Below are 21,584 nucleotides of genomic sequence, written 5' to 3' on the forward strand. Positions count from 1 at the left end.
GGCAAAGGTGAAGATTTATTTTTTATTTTTTTTAATTAATTAATTAATTGATTTTTAAAAAAGACTTTATTTATTCATGAGAGACAGAGAGAGGGAGGCAGAGACACAGGCAGAGGGAGAAGCAGGCTCCCTGCAGGACTGGATCCCAGGTCTCTAGGATCACACCCTGGGCTGCAGGCGGCGCTAAACTGCTGCGCCACCGGGGCTGCCCAGATTTTTTTTTTTTTAGAACCATCATTCTTATAAAACAAAGAGCAACTTTAAGTCATTTCATTTTATTAAGTTATGCAAAATATCCTTAAACAACAAATAAGGTGTTACAAAAATTCAAATAGTCACAATAATAGCTTACAATAGGCTATAGAATTTAAGCCTCATTACGTGCACTCAATTAATATGCTGTCATGAAAAGAATATAATGCCCTTCCAGCTGGAAAGTGCTTCTACGTGTTCACTTTATACAGGGCTTTTGGACTTGGAAGACTGGCACGCCAGCATTTTAAGAATATGAGAGATGAGGGGGGAGTCCTTACACAAGGTACCTGTGTAGCAAATCATCGTGAAGCACGCTTTTAATATCTCACAACTTTATTTGCCAAATAGATTTCAATAAATCTGAAAAAGTGAAATGTGGGACCTATGGGTGATTTTATACCAGGAGGAGGAAAGTTCAGAGCAAAAACAACTGCTGAGGTAAGAGGAAAAGTATGAAAAAGATATCATTATAAACATGGGTACTAGTTAATTAGTTACTAGTTAATTAGTTACTAGTTAATTAGGTAATTGCTTAACTAGTTAATTAGGCACTAGTTAATTAGTACCAAAGAGGCATTTCGCAGGCTTCTCGACGCTGAGGAAAGTCTCTTCCACTGGCAAAGGAGAAATACTCACCAATTCTAGGGCATGACACACGAAGCACAAACTCTCCACGAGTACACATTTCATTATCAGTACACATTTCATTATGTTTCTTCTCACTCTGCTAATTATTTAAAACAGTATCAACAAAGTAGTTTTAACAAAACAAAAGAGTGATGAACTGTATAGTAGTAGGTGACAGTAGCTCACCAGGGAAATTTCACACCTGCCAGAAAACATAATTTAGGAGGAATACAAACTCAAAGTGAGCCTTGCCATACATCAAAGTAAAATAACTATGCATTACCATCTAATCTAGAGGATTCCATCTTCTACTCATTCCCCCCCACACACACTACTAAGATCTTTTTGTTGAATTTAGGACTAATTAAACGCATTACAGTAACTTTAAACTCTATGGAAAATTCATTTGTATTAAAATGGATATAATATCAGTTTTTTAGGTTTAGAAAATGCTATTTGGAATAGAAAGGGTGTGTACAATTTAACATATAGTGTCCCAGCTTTGGCTGTTTGCACTGAAGCACTAAAGAGTCTGTACGACAACTGAAATAACTAGTATCCCCCCCAAATCACTGCCCATTCATTGCAGGCCACCTTGCCAGTATCAAGTGAATGAATTGATAGGTTTGAGGTTTTATCCTCCAATTTAAGATCTAGGCCTTTTATAAAATACCTGCAATGTTTTTTTGAAATATCCAGTGAAAAACACATGCAAACAATTCCTGGCACTAACCTCAAACTTTGGAAAAACTGAGACCATCCATTGTCATGAACTTAATTGTTTCAAAGAGATTCTATGAAACTTCTAACTTGCTGAAGAGTTGACCCCTATAAACACGGGCTCTGAATCTCTGTCACTTATCCGTCACAGGTCACTTTGTTCAGGCCCTGGTTTCTGGCTGTGACGCCCCTGCAGCCGACAGGAGCCACCTCTCCCAGGTACTGTTGCACTCCCACAGCGGACACCTCCTTCGCGGCATCTTCTTGGAGAAAAGGAACAGGGTTTGGGCAAATCGAAAATAAAGTCAAGGAATCAGTGCATATACATTTCGGAAATAATCACTTGGTTTTTAAACACAGCAAAAGTCTTAGAAAAGGATTTTTTCCATTTATAAGACATCCATATAAGTATTCTGATGGCACCTATGTGCTTCAGGGGATTTTGCACCTCAGCCCTCTAGCTTTTAGGGCTGGATAATCTGCTGGGGGCTGTCCTGTGCATTGCACAGTGTTGGGAGCACACCCGGCCACTACCAGGGATGGGTGGATGCCAGAAGAATGCTCCTCCTCGCTTGTGACAACCAAAAAATGTTTCCAGGCACTGCCATATGTTTGCTGGGAAGCAGGATCGCTCCCGGCTGAGCAGGCTGAACGTGGATCCTGCGGACCTATATGGTGGCTGAGCTGCTTGCCCGTCTTGTTTTGGTGCTCACGGAAGAACACCACCAGCCTGAAAAAAAAGCCAGCTGCTCGCAGGGCACTTGTCCCTACTGCCAGCGAACACATGCAGAGTCAATTCGGGGTCACGCGTTGTGCTAGGCACCCAGCGTGAGCCACACCCAGATCCAGAACCATCCCTGCCCACCCTCCAGTGGCTTATAAAATAGTCAGCTCCACTTTGGGAGTTTAAAAATAGGTCACTGTAAATCCGATGATAGTCATCCCTCTACCCACTTCCCAAATTACTCCCCAAGAACACCCATGGGACTTCACCGCCTGCCCGGGAGCCCACCCTCCCCAAAGCTCCACCTCCTGTCGGGGCAAGGGTGGAAGATATGTTTGCTGGTGGTTTCCTGAAGCATCCTGCGGGGCGTCCGGGGAGAGCACTAAGCTGCGTCTCACGGATGCAAAGGCTGAGCCACTGACGCAGCAAAGTAGAAGCCAGACCATTATCTGGATAATACAGGTCAAAAACCCTTGAAATGCAAATTAAGTATTTTTTGCCAACATAAGCCAGTGTACTCTTTCGATTCATGCTTTGTCTGGGGTGCGACAGCTGACCATCCCACATGCAAGATATGTTTTAATGCACCCAGTCCGTTTTTAACTGCTGTCCGTTTTTAAACCTTTGCTTGCCCACCTCTGCCCTCTGGAAGGTGAGCAGCAGGGCAGGCTGCCTCCTGGGTGCTCTGCATGACCTGGTCCGAGCGATGCTCCTGTTTCAGACACCGGTGTAGGTCCAGCGGGAGGGGGTGTAAACGTGGGTCCACTTTCATCCCTTTGATTTTGTTCATCATTAACTTCAGCGTCACTGTCCTGGAAGGGTTGGCTCGGCCGAGGAGTTGTCATCCCACTGCAGAGGCCCATGGCCAGCGTGGAGGCCCCTATGCTTTAACTCTGCTGCACTGCAAGCAGGTCACCAACCAAGGGCGACATCTTCAAAAACTTTTCCGTCGTTCCCTATCATTCGGTCTCCTAGTGAAGGCTAGTCTTATTCAGACAGAATTTGGCCCAAGGTTTTTAGAGGCTTTAATAGATAATTAAAAGAAAACACTGCATTTAGATGTCAAGCGAGAGCCATCAGGTGCCTAATTAGCCGGGAAGTCACACATTTGTAGGGACATTATAGGGTCCCAGTTAGAGCATGGATCCCAGTAGCCTGGCCTCTGGATCCCGTTATGGTGGTTGGAAGATTTGAGGTGGATCGCACCTGTTTATTATCTTCTCCAATAAAGGGCTGTGTTCATTATTTGCTTGTTTGTTTTAGTGGGAATGAATGAACCCTGCTAACGCCAGGCCTGGTGTGGACTCGAGGGCCAGGCCCACCTTGGATGGGAGCTCAGTGTGGGTAGAGCTGGCACTTACTGAAGAATCAGATAAATGTGACGCCGAGCACCAGGTGGGGATGTGCAAAGCAGAGGCACAGCCTTGGGTGTATGTGAGATGGGGCTGACCGGTTCAGGGGTCAGAGCTGAGATCTCTGGGATCCAGAGGTGAGATCCTGGGGATCTGTGGGTGAGTCAGCAGGAATCTCACCTGGCTGGGACGGGTGGGATGCCGCTAGCCACACCCAAGGTCCCAGTCCTCAGAGCCCTGGGTGCACAGGGAAGGTGTTCAGGTGGTGGGTAGCAGGGACAGAGGGGAGAGGTGCTGAGATGGGGTCCTGGGCTTTGGGGAGACAGGGTGGATCCTGTCCTGTGTCTGTGGCCTTGAGAAGTGGGCGGGGGTGCTGCTAGTGTGTCTCATCTTCAAACACCAGCATGGATCAGGGTGGCGGGAGAGAACGAGGCTGAGGGTCAGAGCGAAGGAGAGAAGGTGTCAAGACTTCAGTTGTAAATGGACTGAGATTGAGAGAGCGGAGAGGGGACACTCACCAGGCAGTGGGACACTCGCTCCCAGCCTGTGGGGGCTGCCTCGGGGCTGCAGTCCCAGATCACCAGGGATCTGCCACGGAGAAGGTGAGGGTCACCCAGGCAGGTATGGAAGTGGGTGCAGGTGTGGACACGGGGCCAGGTGTGGCGGTGGTTACAGGTATGGAGGTGGTGCCGCTGTGGATGCAAGGTGAGGTGAGAACAGCTGCGGGTAGGACAGGACAAGGTGAGGTGGCTGGGGAAGCCAGCGAAAACACCAGGAGGCTGGATGCATGCTGGGCAAGCGGGAGGGGAGAGGGTCAAGAGGGTGACCAGTCCGGGGTGCCACGGCGGCGGAACGTGGTAACAGGGAGCTTCTGGTGAGCTCAGTGGTGTGATGGAGCAGAGTAGACGGAGGGGCCTGGCAGGGGCAGGACTGAGTCCGTCGCGAACACGGTGGCAGTTTCATGGGCCAGGTGGGGTGGGCGTCGTGCAGGGGTTCATCTTTTCTTAGGACACTTGAGTGTGTTTAAGGCTGGCGGGCAGGAGAGGCTGGGTGCGGGCCACAGGCCAGCGGGAGAGGGCGGGGAAACATGGGGTTAGGGACAGGAAGGCAGTGCCAGGCAGCGTCACCATGGGCCTCAGACCTCAGATGGGAACGGCGAGGGGGGTGGGGCTCCTCCATAAAACTATGAAGAGTAGTATTTGATGACATCGTCAATGCAAAGACAAATCGGGTCCAGGCCGGAGTCGACATTTTTATATGCGTATCGTCACATTCATTTCTCTTCTGGCTTCACCCCACACCCTGCAGGCCGACCTGTGCCTGGGGATGGGGAAGCCTGGGAGCTGGTGGAGGAAGGTCTGAACAGCTCGTAGTGGCCCAAAAGAGAACTCCAAAATATAGGGGATTTAAGAATGAGGATGTCATGCACACATTTTCCATTTGTTTTCGAGGTAACGTCGAGTGGTTTCCAATCGTGCTTTCCAGTTCTGAGACTCTCATATGACAGGAACGCAAAACACAGCACAATGCCTGCCTAAGAGTTAGGTCTGTCCCCTCGTGGCACAGAACCTTTCACAGGGCAGTGGGGACGCAGGCTTTTTGCCCTAACCTGGGAACCCACATCTGCCCCCCCTCCCCTGGCCGAGCATAAAGACTGTGATGCCCGTAGCGGCCCCCAAAGAGATATGTCCACATCCTAACCCCGTTAACACCTGTGAACGTAACTTTCTGTGGAATAAGGATCTTTGAAGATATATAATTAGGTTAAGGATCTCAAGATGAGACATCCTGGATCTTGCAGGCACCACGACCAGGGACAAGTGTCCTTGGAAAGAAGGGGAGAGACAGAACAGGGAGGGAAGCTCGGGTGATGTGTCCACAAGCCAAGAGATGCTTGGAGCCACCAGAAGCTGGAAGAGGCAGGAGGGCATCTCCCCAAAACCTTCAGAGGGAGGTTTGACCCCCTGATGTAGGACGTCGGGGACCCAGAACTAAGAGGCAGTGGCCACTGCTGCAGCAGCCCCAGGACACGCACATGGCACCGGGCGCAGGTGACAGTCCACGGGCTTCCAGAGGGGGCAGCCTTCAGCCTCTCTAGACCCTCCCACCAGGACCCCCCCATCCCGTGATGTGCAGAAGCAATCACCCCCACCGTGCCAGTGCCCCGAGGTGGCAGGGGGCAGCAACAGAGCGGGGCCTGGGCCCAGGCCCAGGCTCAGGCACCTGTCGGGGCCCCGCACTTCGGGTGTCTGGGTGGGTGCCCTGCGCAGTAACACTCAGCACCCGAGGGGAGACACGGGGAAAATCACTCTCAAATTAAAATGTAGTTTGTTTAAAATGAGTTACCGTCTTTCTTTACTGCCGCCTCTTTCGGGCCGGCCGGCTTGCTCTTCATCCTTCCTGTTTTCCCCGAGGCAGCTGGCTTCCCTGGCCCCGCACTGCACTTCGCCAAGTGTCTCTGCATATTACTCTGTCGGAGAAATGACACAGAGCACGCGGTGGAGTCAGCAGCACCGAGGGAATGTCATTTAGAACGCCACGGGGAAAGGCCCGGGCGCAGGAAAGCAGGGGACATGGGCCTGGTTTATTCTTTCTTTCTTTCTTTTTGATTATTTATTTTGATTATTTCTTTCTTTCTTTTTGATTATTTTAGATCGAGAGAGAAAGAGAGGGTGCTGAGCAGAAAGAGAGTGGGCTGAGCAGAAAGAGTGGGCCAACGCAGGGCTCGAACCCAGGACCCCGGGATCATGACCAGAGCCAAAGGCAGATGCTCAACCACTGAGCCACCCAGGTGCCCCCAAAAGGTAGATTTTTAAAAAGGGGGGGCCCCCTCTGTTGCGTTTAGGTCTAGCCAAAAGTGAGCTTATTTTGAATATATGTTATTTTTTTATCATAGAAGTCAACGAAAAGACAACATTTATTCTTCTAGAATGCATCTACTTTCCAAAGTGAGGCTTGATATTGAACCAGAAATTCAACAGATTGTCAATTTTAAGAAAATCAATAATATACCATATGAATTTTCCTGCCCTGCCAGCCTGCCAGCTTCTCTCCTGACCTACCATGCATGGGGTTACTGACTGGATATTCAATATTCTGAATTTAACAGCAAAGTCAGAGGTTCCCTGGTCAAGCCTATTAACAACGCATTCTTACATAGGAACACTTAGGATGATTTAAATGAAGCTAGAAATGTTTCACCATTTGGAAAATTCAGATGATACAGTGAGAAAGTGGTGATGTGTCATTCAATTTGCTGAAGATAGAAGGTCTCCCACCTAACTTCCACTCTGGCTCCAGTGTGATGCTCTGTGGGCCTGTCCTGGTTCATGGGAAGAAACAGAAGGATTCGCATGAAAGTGGAGGGGAGGATGTTGTAAGTTATTGAAACTTGTTCCATTTTGGGTTGGCAAACAATGGCCCAGGGGTCAAATCCAGCCGGCCAATGATTTTGTAAAACAAGTCTTCTGGAACGCTGCTGTGTCTGTACATTTACGAACTGTCTATGCCTGCTTTTGTGCTACAACATCACGCTTGAGTAGTTGGGCCAGAAACGGGTCTGCGAAGCTGAAAATATTACTACCTGGCCCTATACGGAAGAAAATTTGCCAACCCCTGATTTATATGATGATTATGCATCATCATAACTAAACTTTTCAGGGCCAAGGATTCCTCGGAGGATATGATGATCGCAGTGGCTCCTTCCAGCAAACCACAGACTCGTGCACATGGACACACAATCTCCCTCCAAATTCACAGAGTTCATGGCTAACGGCTCCGGACGTCGGCTTTGGGTTAATAAACAAACAACCCCTCCACCCCCCCGCACACACATCCAGCCTTTAAAAAGTAAGTGTGCTAAGATCTTAAGTAACTGATACGACATTTAGGTTGTTTGGGGTGCAGGAGCAGAGCTGTATGACAGACGTGTGTCGGAGGGACGCTTCTCAAGAGAGGAGGGACCCAGCACTCGGAATCCCGAGCAAGAGTCCTCACCAGGAAGGAAGGACGGCCCGACGACCTGGTATGGAGACACACTTGACTACTGTGTGTTAAAGAATGGGAGTTTGTGAATGATGTGCTTTCTAAGAATTTAAATTGGATTCAAGTATCCAGAAGGGCACGTATTTCTCTATTTTTCAAGGCTTCGTATTTTGGGGCAGTTTCAGGTTCAGAGCATAATCGGGAGGGAGGGAGGGACTTCCCTTGTGCCCCCCGACCCCACCCGGCCCCCGCCACGCACAGCCTCCCCCATCATCACATCCCCACAACAGGGGGCACTTTTGTTATATTCGATGAACCGACGTGGACACATCACGATCACGAGCGCTCCTGCTGCTCCGCATCCTGGCCAGCATCCGGTGTCATCAGCGCTCCGGATTTTGGCCATTTTTGCTAGGTGTGTGGTGGCGTCTCGTTTTACTTGCATTTCCCTGCTGATGTACCATGTGGAGCATCCTTTCGTGTGCTTACTGGCCGCCTGGACCTCTTCTCTGGTGCGGGGTCTGTAAAAGTCCCGAGCCCATTTTGGCATCGGGTTACGTGTATGTGTTTTCGTAGGATTGCCTTGTAAGGGTTGTGTCTTCTGGACGACCGTCCTGTACCGGGGGGGACCTCTGTGTGTCTTTTCTCCCTGTCTGTACCTTGCCTTCTCAGGTCAGAAGCTGTACATTTTAGCGAAGGCCAGCTTGTCAATGATTTCTATAGAACTTTGTTCTCCTCCCTCACTACTGTGTTGGCTATGCTGGGTTTTTTGCGTCTCCACGTAAACTCTAAAATCATTCTCTTGGTATTGGCAAAATCGTGTGCTGAGTTTTTTTAAAAGATTGATTTATGGGGGGGGGGTATGGGAGGGGCTGGGGGAGGGAGAGAGCTGCCCCAGCAGACTCCTCGTTGAGCGCAGATTCCCATGACCCTGAGATCACGACGTGAACAGAAATCAAGACCCAGTCGCTCCCTGGCCTGAGCCACCCAGGCGCCCCCAATGTGCTGAGATTTTGATAGGAATCGCCCTGAATCTATAGACCCAGTTGTAAAGGAGTGACACCTCGGCATTATTTTCTTACCCATAAACATGGACTCTTTCTCCATTTATCCAGGTTTTCTTTGATTCCATTCACCAGGGCATCTTTCATTTCCATTGTAGTAATTTTTTTGTGGTTCTTTCACAGATTTCCATCTCTGCTGATGTCTGTTCTTGCGTGCCATCTGCTGTAGTCATTAGCGCCCTTAGCACGTTAATCAGATTTTTTTTTTAATTTTAAGATTTTATTTATTTATTCATAAGAGAGACTGAGAGAGAGGCAGAGACATAGGCAGAGGGAGAAGCAGGCCCCATGCAGGGAGCCTGATGTGGGACTCGATCCCAGGACTCCAGGATTACGCCCTGGGCTGAAGGCAGGTGCCAAACCGCTGAATCACTCAGGGATCCCTAATCAGGGTTGTTTTAAATTCCTGGTCGGACGATCCCAGCGTCCCTGCCACACCTGGTTTTACTGTTCCCTCCCTTCCAATTGTGATTTTGCCTTTTGGTGTGCCGGGTCACGTTTTCCTGGTAGCTGGACCTGACGCCCTGGGGCAAAGGAGCTGCTGTGAACCAGGCTTTAGTTAGTGGAGGGGAGGCGCGGGGAGGGCGTGATCTGTGGCCCGTGGCCTGGTCTCACTGTTTCCGTGAGCCGGGCCTCTGGACTGCGAGCCTCACAAGTGTTTCCCACCTCGGGTGGGACTGGATGGCTCTCGTGGGCTGGAGTTGGGTGTCTTCCTTCCGCCAGGTCTGTTAGCCTCTGATGACACCCCACTGGGTTAGACTCAGGTGAACTGGTTTCCCCAGAGGGAGACCTTGTTAGGGAGAATGGAGTGTTCTGGGCTGTTTCAGATGGCCTCCTCCCCGTCCCCTGCTGGAAGGAAGCAGGAGGGGTCCTTCTTCAGACACTCACCGTGGGAACCTGGTCGAGCTCCTGGTGGTAAAACTCACAGTACTGCGGGGGCCCCTCTGACTGGGCCCCGTTTTAACTCTCACACTTGTCCACCTGAGCCTCCAGCAAGTCCTCAATTCCACTCAGGTTTCCCACCCCGGCGCTGGCCCCCTGGAGGCCTCTGCCCACTGAGTGTCTGCCCTGGGCAGCCGTGACTCTGTGTCCACCTGTCTGTCTCCGTTCTTAGGGGCAGTGGTTGGCCCTGTGTCCTCTCCTCTCCCACACATCCTAGAAGAGTTGATTTCTCAATCTATTCAGGTTTTTACTTGTTCTTAGGACAGACTGGAGACTTCCAAGTGGAACTGGAAACGGGTTCTTTAATTTTTTTTAACAGCTTCATTGAGACTGAATTTGAAAACTATATAATGCGTCCATGTAAATTGGATAATTCTGTGGTTTATTCGCAGAGTCGTAAAACTACCACCACAATCAATTTTCGAACATTTCAAAAAGAAATCCTATTTCTTTTCACGGCAATCCTATTTCACGGCACTCTCTGTGTTCTCCTCCCCCAGCCCCTGGTAACTGCTAAGCTACTTTCTGCCTCTATGAACACTCTGGACATTTCCTAGAAAGGGAATCATATAATATATGACTTCTTTTAAGGTTCACCACGCTGTTGAATCTACCTGTACTTCATTTCTTTTAATGGCGGAGTGACATTTCGTTGTATGGACACACAATGTTTTATCTGTTTATCAGCTGACATACATCTGGGTAGTTTCTACTTTTTGGAGTTGTTATGAATAAGGCTGCTATGAAAATTTACGTACAAGTTTTCGTGTGGTCCTGTGTTTTCAGTTCTTTTGACTATATGCCTAGGAGAGGAATTGCTGGATCGTACGCCTACGGTATGTGCCACTTTCCGAAAACCAGCCAGACTGTCTTCCAAGGTGGTATCACCATTTTAAAATCCAACTGGCGATGTTAGGGGGCTCCGATTTTTCCACATATTTTGTTACCTGTCTTCTTTGATTGTAGCCACCCTCATGGCTGGCCCTAGGTGTTATTTTTTTTTTAAAGATTTTATTTATTTATTGACATAGAGAGAGAGGCAGAGACACAGGCAGAGGGAGAAGCAGGCTCCATGCAGGGAGCCTGATGTGGGACTCGATCCCGGGTCTCCAGGATCACACTCCAGCCTGCAGGCCGCGCCAAACCACTGTGCCACCAGGGCTGCCCGGCCCTAGGTGTTCTTGCCATGATTCCACTTTGTATCTTATCCTCAGCAACGAACGATGCTAAGCACCTTTTCATTTGTTTACAGGCCATCTGTATGTCTTGTTTGAAGAAATGTCTATTTAGATCCTTTGCCCATTTTTCATTGGATATTTATCTTTTTATCATGAAGTTGTCAGAAGTTTTATATATAGCTCACCTCATTTTACTGTACTCTGCTTTCCTGTACTTTGTAGGTATTGCATTTTTTTTGTATTTGTTTTTTTTGTTTTTTTTTTTTTTTTACAAATTGAAGGTCTATAGCAATCTTGCATCGAGCAAGTCTACTGATGCTGTTTCCAGAAAAGCTTACACAATGTCTCTGCATCACACTTTGATAATTCTTGCAATATTTCAAACTTTTTCATTATAATTATATTTGTTAGGTGATTTGTGATCAGAGATTACAACTTCCTAAAAGCTCAAATGATGCTTAGCATTTTTTAGTTATAAGGTAATTTTAAATTAAAGTATATACTTGTTTTTAAGACATAATGCGACTGCACACTTAATAGACTAGAGCATAGTGTAAACGTAACTTTTACATGCACTGAGAAACCAAAACGTTCCTCTGACTCACTTTATTGCAACATGTGCTTTATGGTAGAACTAAGATGCACAGTATTTCCAAGGTATGCCTGTATTCTAGATGCAAGTTGAAACACACTTTCGTGAACGCAGGAAAAAGTTTCAAAACTACTGATTGGATGTTCCGAGGGATTCTATGAGGTGGATTCATTCTTTTTCTCCATTTTCTGGCTCTTCACACCCAAGGGCAGGTTCTTGGCCATGTTGACTCTTTGCAATGTTAACTCAGTAGGAACACGACCGTGTCTGGAGTGTTGCCACTACTTGTATTTGAAATGGCGAACTTCAGAGTATTGACGCTCCAGGATGACCCTACGCAACCCGGAAAAACCACAAAGAGGAAAGATAAAGCGTTCCCCCCCAGAAAAAGTGTCACTTTCAGATAATTCAAAACTTGCATAAAGCCAGCAGGGAGCATGGACATCATCTAGGGACCTGGCTCATCATCTGTGGTGGTTTTTCTACAAGTTCCACATGCTTCCTTTAAAAAGGAACCTTGATCCCCCGCCTCTTGAATCTTGGCTGGACCTAGTGATTCGTTCATAACGAATAGAAGTAAGGGGTCACTTTTAAAACCAGGTGACAAAAGGCACAGCGGCTTCCCCCTCGCTCTGTCTCACTTGCTCTGGCTCATGAGGACACTGGAGCAGCCCAACGGAGAGGTCTATGTGGTGAGAACATGGCCAACAGCCATGGGAGGGGGCGTCATCTTGGGACTGGAGCCCCCACCCCCACCACGCCTGGGGTGATGCAGCCCCCAGTGGACAACATGTGGACTGTAACCTCGTGAGACAGTGGGCCAGACCCACTCAGCTAAGTCCCTCCCAAATTCTTGCCCGAGAAAAAAAATGTGTGCTAATAAATGTTTAAGTTACTATGTTTTGAGGTCGTTTGTTGTATAGCAATAGAGAACTAATACGGCGCCTAAAAAAAAAAAAATATCACAGAAGACTAAATGTATTTCTTAGCAGAGTTCCAACAACGCTGTTCTAAGAACATCTCTGAGATGTTCCGAAAATTGCATTCTCTCTGTGAAGCAGCCTAAATCTAATTCACAGGAACAATGTTAAAATGTTACACTCAAAGCAGGGGTTCTTGCAGATTCTGGGGAATATGAGAATTCCCTAAAACTGTTTGCGAAGTTTTGTTTGTAGATTCGTCTTTTTTTTTTTTTTTTTTTCACGGAAGGAGAGACCACACTTTCATAAGATTTTCAAGAGCTTTGTGACTCCAAAAAACTAATAAGCACTTCCCTGAGGCAGGGTGGATGCCATCTTCGGCCCCGGCAAGTTTCTATAATTGGGTTTGAACTCCCCGAGTGTGTCAGCGCCTGTGAAGCAGAGGAACCTCTTGGAGGAGGATTTCCTGTGACTTAAGTAAGCTTACCCAGCGGGAGAAGCCTTTGCCACACTTGGGGCATTCGTAAACGGTCGGGATGAAATTTGTATCATGGTATTTCTTGAAGTGCACGTTTAGAAGTTGCTTCTGTCGGAAACATTTATTGCAGGAGAGGCAGGTAAATGGTTTCTCGCCGGTGTGGGTACGTATGTGGACGGTCATATGACGTTCCTGGGAGGGAAGGGAGGGAACACAAGCAGTTTAGCTACTTACGGGGATTTTTTTTAGTCCTTGACATTTTCTATTATATGCCTTTCCTCCCTCTCCAAAGACGAGTATGTGATTAAGAAAAATCACAGCACATACACTGTCAGCCTGGGGCTGCTACGGTGACAGCAGTCTGGCCAGCTGTGACACAGACTTGTGCACCGTCCCTGCCATCAGGCCACCAGCGGGTCGTGCAGCCCCTTGGGGCATGTGGTGGAATGTTCCTTGGGGAGTGAAATGATAAACTTCTGTCGCTCCAAGAGAGCTCATGGATTTGCAGCCCGACTTCTATAACTATTTGCAACGACCTGAGTTTACGGAGGGCAGATAGAACCTGCACACTTAAAATCTAATGTCAGAGGGGCACTGGGGTGGCTTGGTTAACATCCGACTCTTGGTTTCGGCTCAGGTCATTATCTCGGGGTTGTGGGATCCAGCCCTGCATTAGGCTCCCTGCTCAGTGGGGAGTCTCCTGCTGCCCCTCATCCTGCTCACGCTCTCTCTCTTTCTTGAATAAATACATCTTTTTTTTTTGAATAAATACATCTTTAAAAACTTTTTAAACAAATCCAATGTCAGAGTTTCAATTCAGTGGCTATTTGGGGCTGGAAGTACATTAAGCATTTAAACATTTCCCCTCCTACTTCCTGATAAATATTAGGACGCATCTTAATATCTCTTTAAAAGCTTAAAAGTGATAACAACTGTTCTTAGCAAAGAAATAACCAGAGATTTTAACTAATATTTACATGAGTTAATAATTTAGAAAAAGCCAGGTGCAGATATAAAGTCAAGCAAAAGTACTAATTTTATCTGTTTTACTTAAATGTTATGATCACACAAGGGAGACACACACTCATGTCGACATCACTGTTCACAGCAGAACCGACTGTGATTCTCCAAGGCTCTCTCTCAAGGGCACCCTCTTTCCCAAATGCCTGTCCTCTCTCCCTCCTTCCAGGACAGCGTGGTGCCCCGTGGGACCATGATGAACTCATTCCGGGGAGGTATGAGCCACACTGTCCTGGGAGGAGGGGGAGAGGACAGGCATGGCGGGGGGGGGGGGGGGGGGGGAAGAAGGTTCTTTTTGTATTCCATCACATTAAAAATCCCCTGATCTGATACTTTGCATGAATTTTTTACCTACACGTGATTTTGTGATATAAGAGACTGATCAGTCATTTGGCAAACATCAGTTTACTGAGTCATGGAGAGCTTCTAAATGCTGACACATTTCATAACGCTCTATTAAAAAAATGCTTTCTTAAAATCACTCCAATCTCACTAAAAAAGCCTTAAAGTGTTAGAAAGCTGTCGAACTCATGGTGGTGGCTACACAAATTTCTAATTGTTAGTTTTCTCTTGACAGCTGAAATCATATCCTCGGCAACACATTTTCCTCGAAGTGATGGACTCGCTGTATTTATTTTCAAGAAAAAGGCATGGAGTCCTGCCAAATGTCTCAGACTGAAGCAGTGGAGTCCATCACTTGCATTTTCAAGTGAAAACAGTGGTTAGTGAAAGAGTGGCTAGTTGAGCTGGCAACGCCAACAACGCCACTTGAGCTTCCCTCCAGACAACTGCTGCGCTCCGGAAGATGGTGGAGGAGCTTCATCGTTACAAGTATTCAGGGTCAAGACTGAATGTAGCTGGTAATTGTTCCTGCCTCAACAAGGACATTCTTTTTTTTTTTTTTTTTCATTCAGAGGTGGAGAGAGAGGCAGGCAGAGAGGCAGAGACACAGGCAGAGGGAGAAGCAGGCTCCATGCAGGGAGCCCGATGTGGGACTCGATCCCAGGTCTCCAAGATCACACCCCAGGCTGCAGGCGGTGCTAAACCGCTGCACCACTGGGGCTGCCCAACAAGGACATTCTTAAATAAAACTGCCTTTTATCTTTAGTCCAGCACAAGACGGCGAGAAGAACACAGCCCAGACTAGTCCTGCCTGGTGTCTCTGCTCTGCTTTGTTCTGAGGCACCTCTGCTGCTTTGGCACCATCATGGCCCATGTCAACATAGTGAAAAGGGCAAATAATGCCCTGGTGTTAATTCATTAGCTAAAGATAACTTTGATCTTAGGGCCCTGACTGGTTTCAAGGACATGCAGAGGTCTGTAAGCTATACTTTCTTTTAAAAAATATTTTATTTAATTATTTTAGAGAGGAAGAGAGAGAGTGTGATGCACACGTGGATGGAGGGGCAGAGGGAGAGGGGAAATCCCGAAGCCAACTCCTCACTGAGTATGGAGCCTGACACGGGGCTCCACCTCAGGACTCTTAAGATCATGACCTGAGCTTAAGCCAAAAGTCAGACGCTTAATCAACTGAGCCACCCAGGTGCCCCTGTAAACTACACTTTTTAGGAACCATAACTTTGAAATATTGGCCCCAGACTGCTTACTGCTTTCTGGTTATTCTGAATACACTCTTTCAGGAAAGCATGACTTTTATCAGTATTTTTTATTTCTTCTTTCTTTCTTTCTTTCTTTCTTTCTTTCTTTCTTTCTTTCTTTCCTTTATTTATTCATGAGAGACACAGAGAGAGAGGCAGAGACACAGGCAGAGAGAGAAGCAGGCTCCTGTGGGGAGCCTAATGTAGGACTTGATCCTGGGACTCTGGGATCACGCCTGAGCCAAAGGCAGATGCTCAACCACTGAGCCACCCAGGTGCCCCTTTTTTTCAGTATTTTCAAAGTGACAGAGAATCCCCTTCCAACCACCCCTGCTTCCGTATACCACTGCCTTCCTCCATCTCCTAAACCCCCTGAAATGTAGTACCTGCTTGCAGGCATAACTGCAGTGTTCACATTTGAATCTTTTCTCATTTTTATGGGTTTTCTGGTGCTGAATGAGGGCATAGCGTTCATGGAAGACAGAAGAACAGTAGTGGCACTTCATCTCCATGGCTTTGTAAGTATGCAAGTTGCTCAAGTGGACACCTAAAACCAGTGATAGAACGTTAGGCGCTGAGATGGTATTATTTCTCTCCCGGGTCCTCTGTGTCAGGACTTCTCCATCTCAGCACTATTAGCACTTGGAGCTGATTTCTTTTGGGGTGGGCTGTCCTGTGCCCTGGAGAAGTGTAGCGGCATTCCTGGCTTCCACCCACTAGATACCAGCAGCATCCTTTCCTGTGACAACCAGAATGCCTCCAGATAGTGCCAACTGTCTCCTAGGGAATGAAACCATTCCCTGCTGGGTGCTGCTCAAAATGTACCTCACGCTGACAACTCAACCGAATCCCCTTTCACTACAGAGTGAGACGGCACTGAAGGTGGGGCATGTTGCATATTGGACCTAACGTGTTCATTTAATGAAGCGCCCTGAGAGCTTTATCACGGTGTGGGCAGGTCTTTAGGATGATGTTAAGGTGGTTTTGCATAACAGAGCTATAACGTCTCTATTTTTACTTAAAAAAATTCCAGATGTTCTGTTAGAAGTCAGTGCCCTGTTTGTTTTTCCTGTGTTGTAACTGACCTAGGACCTGTCGTAAGGTCTGATGGGACATGCTCTAGAATAATTCCTGCCGAACCGAGTCTAACGCATGGTGGTTTGTGGTCCTTTGTGTAAAAGGCCAAACCCCAGTGGATGACTGGAGGAGGTACACCCTAGACATGCTGACTCAGTCACAGAGGAGCCTGATTTCTCCCATTGTGGCAGGAAAGAAGACCCTGCTGGTTCACAAAGCATCATACGGGGTATGTGGAGTGGGCCGCCTACCAGGGTGAGGTGTAACCTCCATCACTTTGTCCTGTTGTCAAAGTCTTGTTTCCTTTTTGGGCAATAGGCCTGTGGCCCTTGGGTCCTACAAGGTCCCACTGGGCTATGTTTTCTGGCATGCAGGCAACTATAGGAACATTGACAGAATGTTCCAGGTTAAAAAAAAAATGTTAAGGCTTCATCAAACACCCTCACTCTTTCAGAAATGTTCTCAAAATGACACACCTTGTCACCAGGCTTTCTCCGGGCAAATTGGTGACTTGTGTTTGGGCCACCGTGTTCTGATCATCACGTGCTCCACACTTTGGAAAGAGATATAAGATCATGGAACATGGAAGGCCCGGGAAACCCCAAAACTGAGAGGCTCATTCATTCATGGTTGCTGCTACTTCTAGATCCTGCCTGGCTTTCCTGGAGGGCAGGATAAAACCCCAAACTCCTAAATCTGCCCTTCAGAGTCACTCACAGTTAGTTCCATTCTTGCTCCGTGGCGTGGTGTGTCATTAAGAGGGCGTACGATGTCACTGCAAGGATTTCAGGCCAGAGGCTGGCCTCTTTTATTCAGGTGAGTTCCTTAAGGGGAGGGCTGTTTTGGTGCTTCTTTTTGTAACCTCAGCTCCCTGAACTCTTTAGCAAGAGTCTAAGGAAGGTTTGCAGTGATAACTGGTGAGATTAATAGTGTCAGAACTACTACCTGGCACCCGGGCACCTCCTAGCTTGCCTTGAGGCAGCTCACTCTGTGTCTAAGCCCCTTCATCATCAGTAAAAACGGGCCCGGTACGGAATAAACCAGTATCTGTGGACGCGTTTTAGGAGCTGAACTACCTGTGTGATTGCTCAGCAGGTGCACCCAGAACTGAGCAGGCTCCGAAAACAAGCCATGAGACGGCACTTCTGCAATCTCGCCACTAGATGGGGCCACAGGACCTCTGGAAAAACCCACCCTTTCCTGTTGCTGGTCCTGCAAGGCCAGCTGCCTCCTGGTCACCAGCCCCGGGATCCACAGGTTTCCAGGCTGTGCCCCGCCCCGAGAGACAACAGATACCGTAATTAAAAGAAGTTCATTAAGCCAGACACTCACGCAGGTCACTCTTCCTGGCGATGATGGTGTCACAGTGCGGACACTGGTATTTGGGGACATTCTCGCTGTGCTTCTGTAGAATGTGTATTTTCATGGTGCCACTCTGGGTGAAGCGTGCGTGGCACACATGGCATTCGTAGGGCTTCTCCCCTGTGACACGGATGAATAAAAGTGACCCTCTGCACGGTGGCTGCACCCAGCAAGCCCTGATCCTCTCCAAAGGTCATGAGAGCCGAAAGCTTTTCTTTTATTCCCAGGGTCCCTTCTCAGTGCCTTCCCTGTACACTTAGCTCCATAATTAGTGCCAGATGCCTACATCAAGCCCAGACACGTGACAGCAGGTACAGCCGTGTGGACAGTCATCCAAACAGGCAGCTCCCCGAACATCTCATGGCTACTGCTCTGTTAGCTACCCAGTTCCCTGGTATAAAGAACCGAGACACACACCTAAACATATTCTTTATATATATATACACACACACACACACATAGTAAAAGCTATATTATATAAAAATATAAAGTAAGTGGCATATAGTCCACTAATTCCACTTCTGGGTATTTACGCAAAGGAAACAAAAACAGTACTTTGGAAAGATATATGCCCCCCTATGTTGACTGCAGCATTATTGACAAGACTTGAAATACGGAAGCAGCCCAACTCTCCACTGGTAGGTGAATGGATAAAAAAGATGTGAGATTTTATATCTATCTATCTATCATCTATCTATCTATCTACCTATCTATCTGAGATATATGAGAGATATATATAAATGTATATACACGCACACACACAAAGGAATATTGCTCAGCCATAAAAAAAGAATGAAATCTTGCCACTTGCAATGATATGGATGGACCTGGAGGGGGTTTTGCTGAGTGAAAAAGTCAGGCAGGGAAAGACACCCTATGGTTTCACTTAGATGTGGGATCTACATAACAAAATCAATGAAACAGACTCATAAATACAGACAACTGGTGGTTGCCACAGGAGATGGGAGTTGAGGGACGGGCTGTCGGATGCAGGGGATTAGGAGGTCTGAACTTTCCGTTAGATAATAAATAAGTCCTGGGGATGAACAGCACAGCACGGGGAATGTGGTCAATAGTACCGTAATCGTGTGGTAGGCGTCACCTCGTACAGTGGCAGAAGGTGAGCATCACGTCAAGTATGTGACAATACCGTCACCATGTGGTACCCCTGAAGCTAGTGTCTATGTCAGCTTCAGGTCCACTAAAAATAAATAAAAAGTAAAGTAAGCGCATCATGAAAGCAGAACGCTTTACGTCTTGCCTTGCAATTGGAGGTCCCGTGAAGCAGGTGACTTTTAAAACCCCGACAACCCTACAGAGGCAAACACGTGGCAGCGTTCCACTTCTCCCCGTGGGGTCACAGCCCGGCATTCACGTGGGCTCCCCCAGTGCTAAGTACATGCAAAGGTGCAGACCCAAATCCCCACCTCGGAAAGGATGGAGAAACGCGCTTCGACATCGGAGCTTTAACTGTGCCGCAAGGAACCTTCTGCACGGCTCGCTTGAACCTGGGGGAGCCTGTGCTGCTGTCGCGGGGCTTGGGGCACGCGTTACCTGAGTGCGTCCTCATGTGGCGCTTCAGCTTGTAGGTGTCCTTGCTGGCGTAGCTGCACAGGAGGCACTGGAAGGGACGCTCCCCGGTGTGCGAGCGGATGTGGCGCTTCAGCTTACTCGCCTGGTGGACAAATGAAGGGCATTGAGGGCCATCGGCACTTAAAAGTCCTAAGAGCCTTCAATTAATCAGCATGATCAAAGATCTGGAAATTGGTCAGATGTTAGGGTCAGGGCGGATTTCACACACTGAAAACTGGGAACCCGTCTTTACTTTTTATTTTCCGCGGTGGATGTTGTTCTCCATTTGATGTGTGCGTATAAGGCCCTTTGTGGATAACGAGCAGTAATTTCGAGAGACTCTCGACTCAACTTCCCTTTACAAAGGGAGAATTGAGGTCTAGCCGCTCGGAGCCGTACACGCACTGATTTTCATTTCCAAGGCAACATACATTCAATAGTGCAAAGTTGGGATCACGCAGCAGCGCGCGGAGGCCAGGAGACTTCTGTTCGCATAAATAAAGCCGGGGCCTTGAAACGGCGGGTCTTTAATGGACCAGCATCCTTAAGAGGTGCTTCACAGTTCTGTGGACCCTAAATGGCCCATGAATGGAGGAAGGCTGTCGCTGTCAACTAAGGACAAGTTCTAGGTGTTAGGGGTTTCTTTAGAAGAAGAAACTTCAAAGTAAAAGGAAGCAAAGTCTAATTTGATTAATTACATATCCCAGGCAATTAATTAAAAGGCAAACCACATATTCCCTCTCGTTTGATCATTTTCTGCCTGCCTGTCTGATCACCTTCTAGAACTTGTTCTTCTTCTGTAAACACTTACAGCAGGCCCTTATCTGCCTGCAGCAGAACACAGGGCAATCAGCCACACTTGGGCGACAGATGTCGGAAAGCCTGCGTCAGCCCTGCCTTCGATCTCAGGAAGGCTACGCTTCGTCTGACTCCCCAGTATGGGACAAGCATACGTAAGCCTGGAGAACATTCAAGAACTGCAGAAGTCTTAGAATGGACGATGAGGTCCACACCGAAAACTTCAGCTTAGATTTTTAGAAGGAAACTGGAAGTCTTCGAGTATATGAGAAGACAAAATAAAAAGTTTTAACAGCTCCAGCACGAAAGGCGTGATGAGCAGTGGGAGCAGCAAAGGCAGCTGTGCACAGACGTCCTCTGTGGCTCCGAAGGGAGCAGGGGACGAGGGGTGTTCACAAGCTTCCAGGAGTGTTGTGAGGTGCCCACAGCCTCTCTGCATCCCTGCTGGCCCCAGCGTCGAGAGATGGTGCTGGGGGAGCTTAGGCTATGTCCCCCTCTTAAAACAGCAACGGGGCAGGGCTTGGAAACTGTACAGAAAGGATGATGGCAGTGGCAGAGGGTCCCTACGGTGAGGCCGACCACCCCTTGGGTTGTGTGCTGGCTGCCCACCCCCCGAGGAGGGTCTCCACCAACATGCAAGCCAGGCACCAACATGGGGGCCTCTTGGGGCCTAGGATTCTCAGGTGGCTTTGTACTTTGAAATCTTCACTGTGGGTTTCTATCCAGAGCCATCACCTTTAACTCCGAAGACAATTTTTAAAAATAGTAATAGTGGGAAAAAATTCTTGGAACCCAATCCTGACCCTGTCCGTGAGCTTCCCTCATTTGCGAAATATGGTTGCATCATGACTGCATTTAAACTTCAACCCTCCCCTTTAACTCCGTTCGTGGGAGTGTGCGATTCCTTTCCCAACTGGGCTCGGACTCAGGACCCAGCATGTATGCTGACGGAGCTGTTCATTGTAGACAAGTGGCTTTGTAAAGTTAAGTGTTGCATTAGGCTGTCATTTCATTTGGGGTGTGGCCGAGCTTGCCTGAAGGTACAAATAAAACGTTGAAATGACCGTGTCACATCACTGACATTTAAGAAAGGTGGTCTTTCTGTAATTAAGAGAGGAAATGGGCCCTGTCTGAACCTTCAAACAAGCTTTGTATCTGACCAGGTGCTGCTGAGCTAAGATCCAAACCTGCAGCAAAAACTCATACTGGATCTGGGTTCTATGTTAGAGCAAATGCCTTTGGATTTTGTAGAACTGAGTACATTCCATAAAACGCCATACAGAACTTTTTAACACACTTGAGAGTTATTTCTCAAGTAGAA

At 47.7% G+C, this 21,584-nt stretch overlaps 1 protein-coding gene and 1 long non-coding RNA gene across 3 annotated transcripts in view; one reads left to right on the forward strand and one right to left on the reverse strand.

Moving 5' to 3' along the window:
- Positions 1 to 259: 259 nt before the first annotated feature.
- The window catches only part of CTCFL (CCCTC-binding factor like), a 29,999-nt gene continuing 8,674 nt past the window's right edge, over positions 260 to 21,584 (reverse strand). Inside the window, 6 exon segments of the mRNA XM_038572679.1 lie at positions 260 to 1,865; positions 6,025 to 6,148; positions 12,846 to 13,028; positions 15,841 to 16,001; positions 17,864 to 18,013; positions 19,448 to 19,568. Of these exon segments, the coding sequence (XP_038428607.1) occupies positions 1,741 to 1,865; positions 6,025 to 6,148; positions 12,846 to 13,028; positions 15,841 to 16,001; positions 17,864 to 18,013; positions 19,448 to 19,568 (864 nt within the window). The 3' untranslated portion in view covers positions 260 to 1,740.
- Positions 16,815 to 17,854, forward strand: LOC119877489. Of its 2 annotated transcripts, none has more exons than XR_005378041.1 (2): positions 16,815 to 17,347; positions 17,624 to 17,854. It is a non-coding gene; the product is annotated as an uncharacterized LOC119877489 (long non-coding RNA). The 2 variants fall into 2 exon arrangements; XR_005378042.1 differs by having other exon boundaries at positions 17,627 to 17,854.

This window comes from Canis lupus, chromosome 24, assembly GCF_011100685.1.
Source record: "Canis lupus familiaris isolate Mischka breed German Shepherd chromosome 24, alternate assembly UU_Cfam_GSD_1.0, whole genome shotgun sequence".
Classification (NCBI taxonomy): domain Eukaryota; kingdom Metazoa; phylum Chordata; class Mammalia; order Carnivora; family Canidae; genus Canis; species Canis lupus.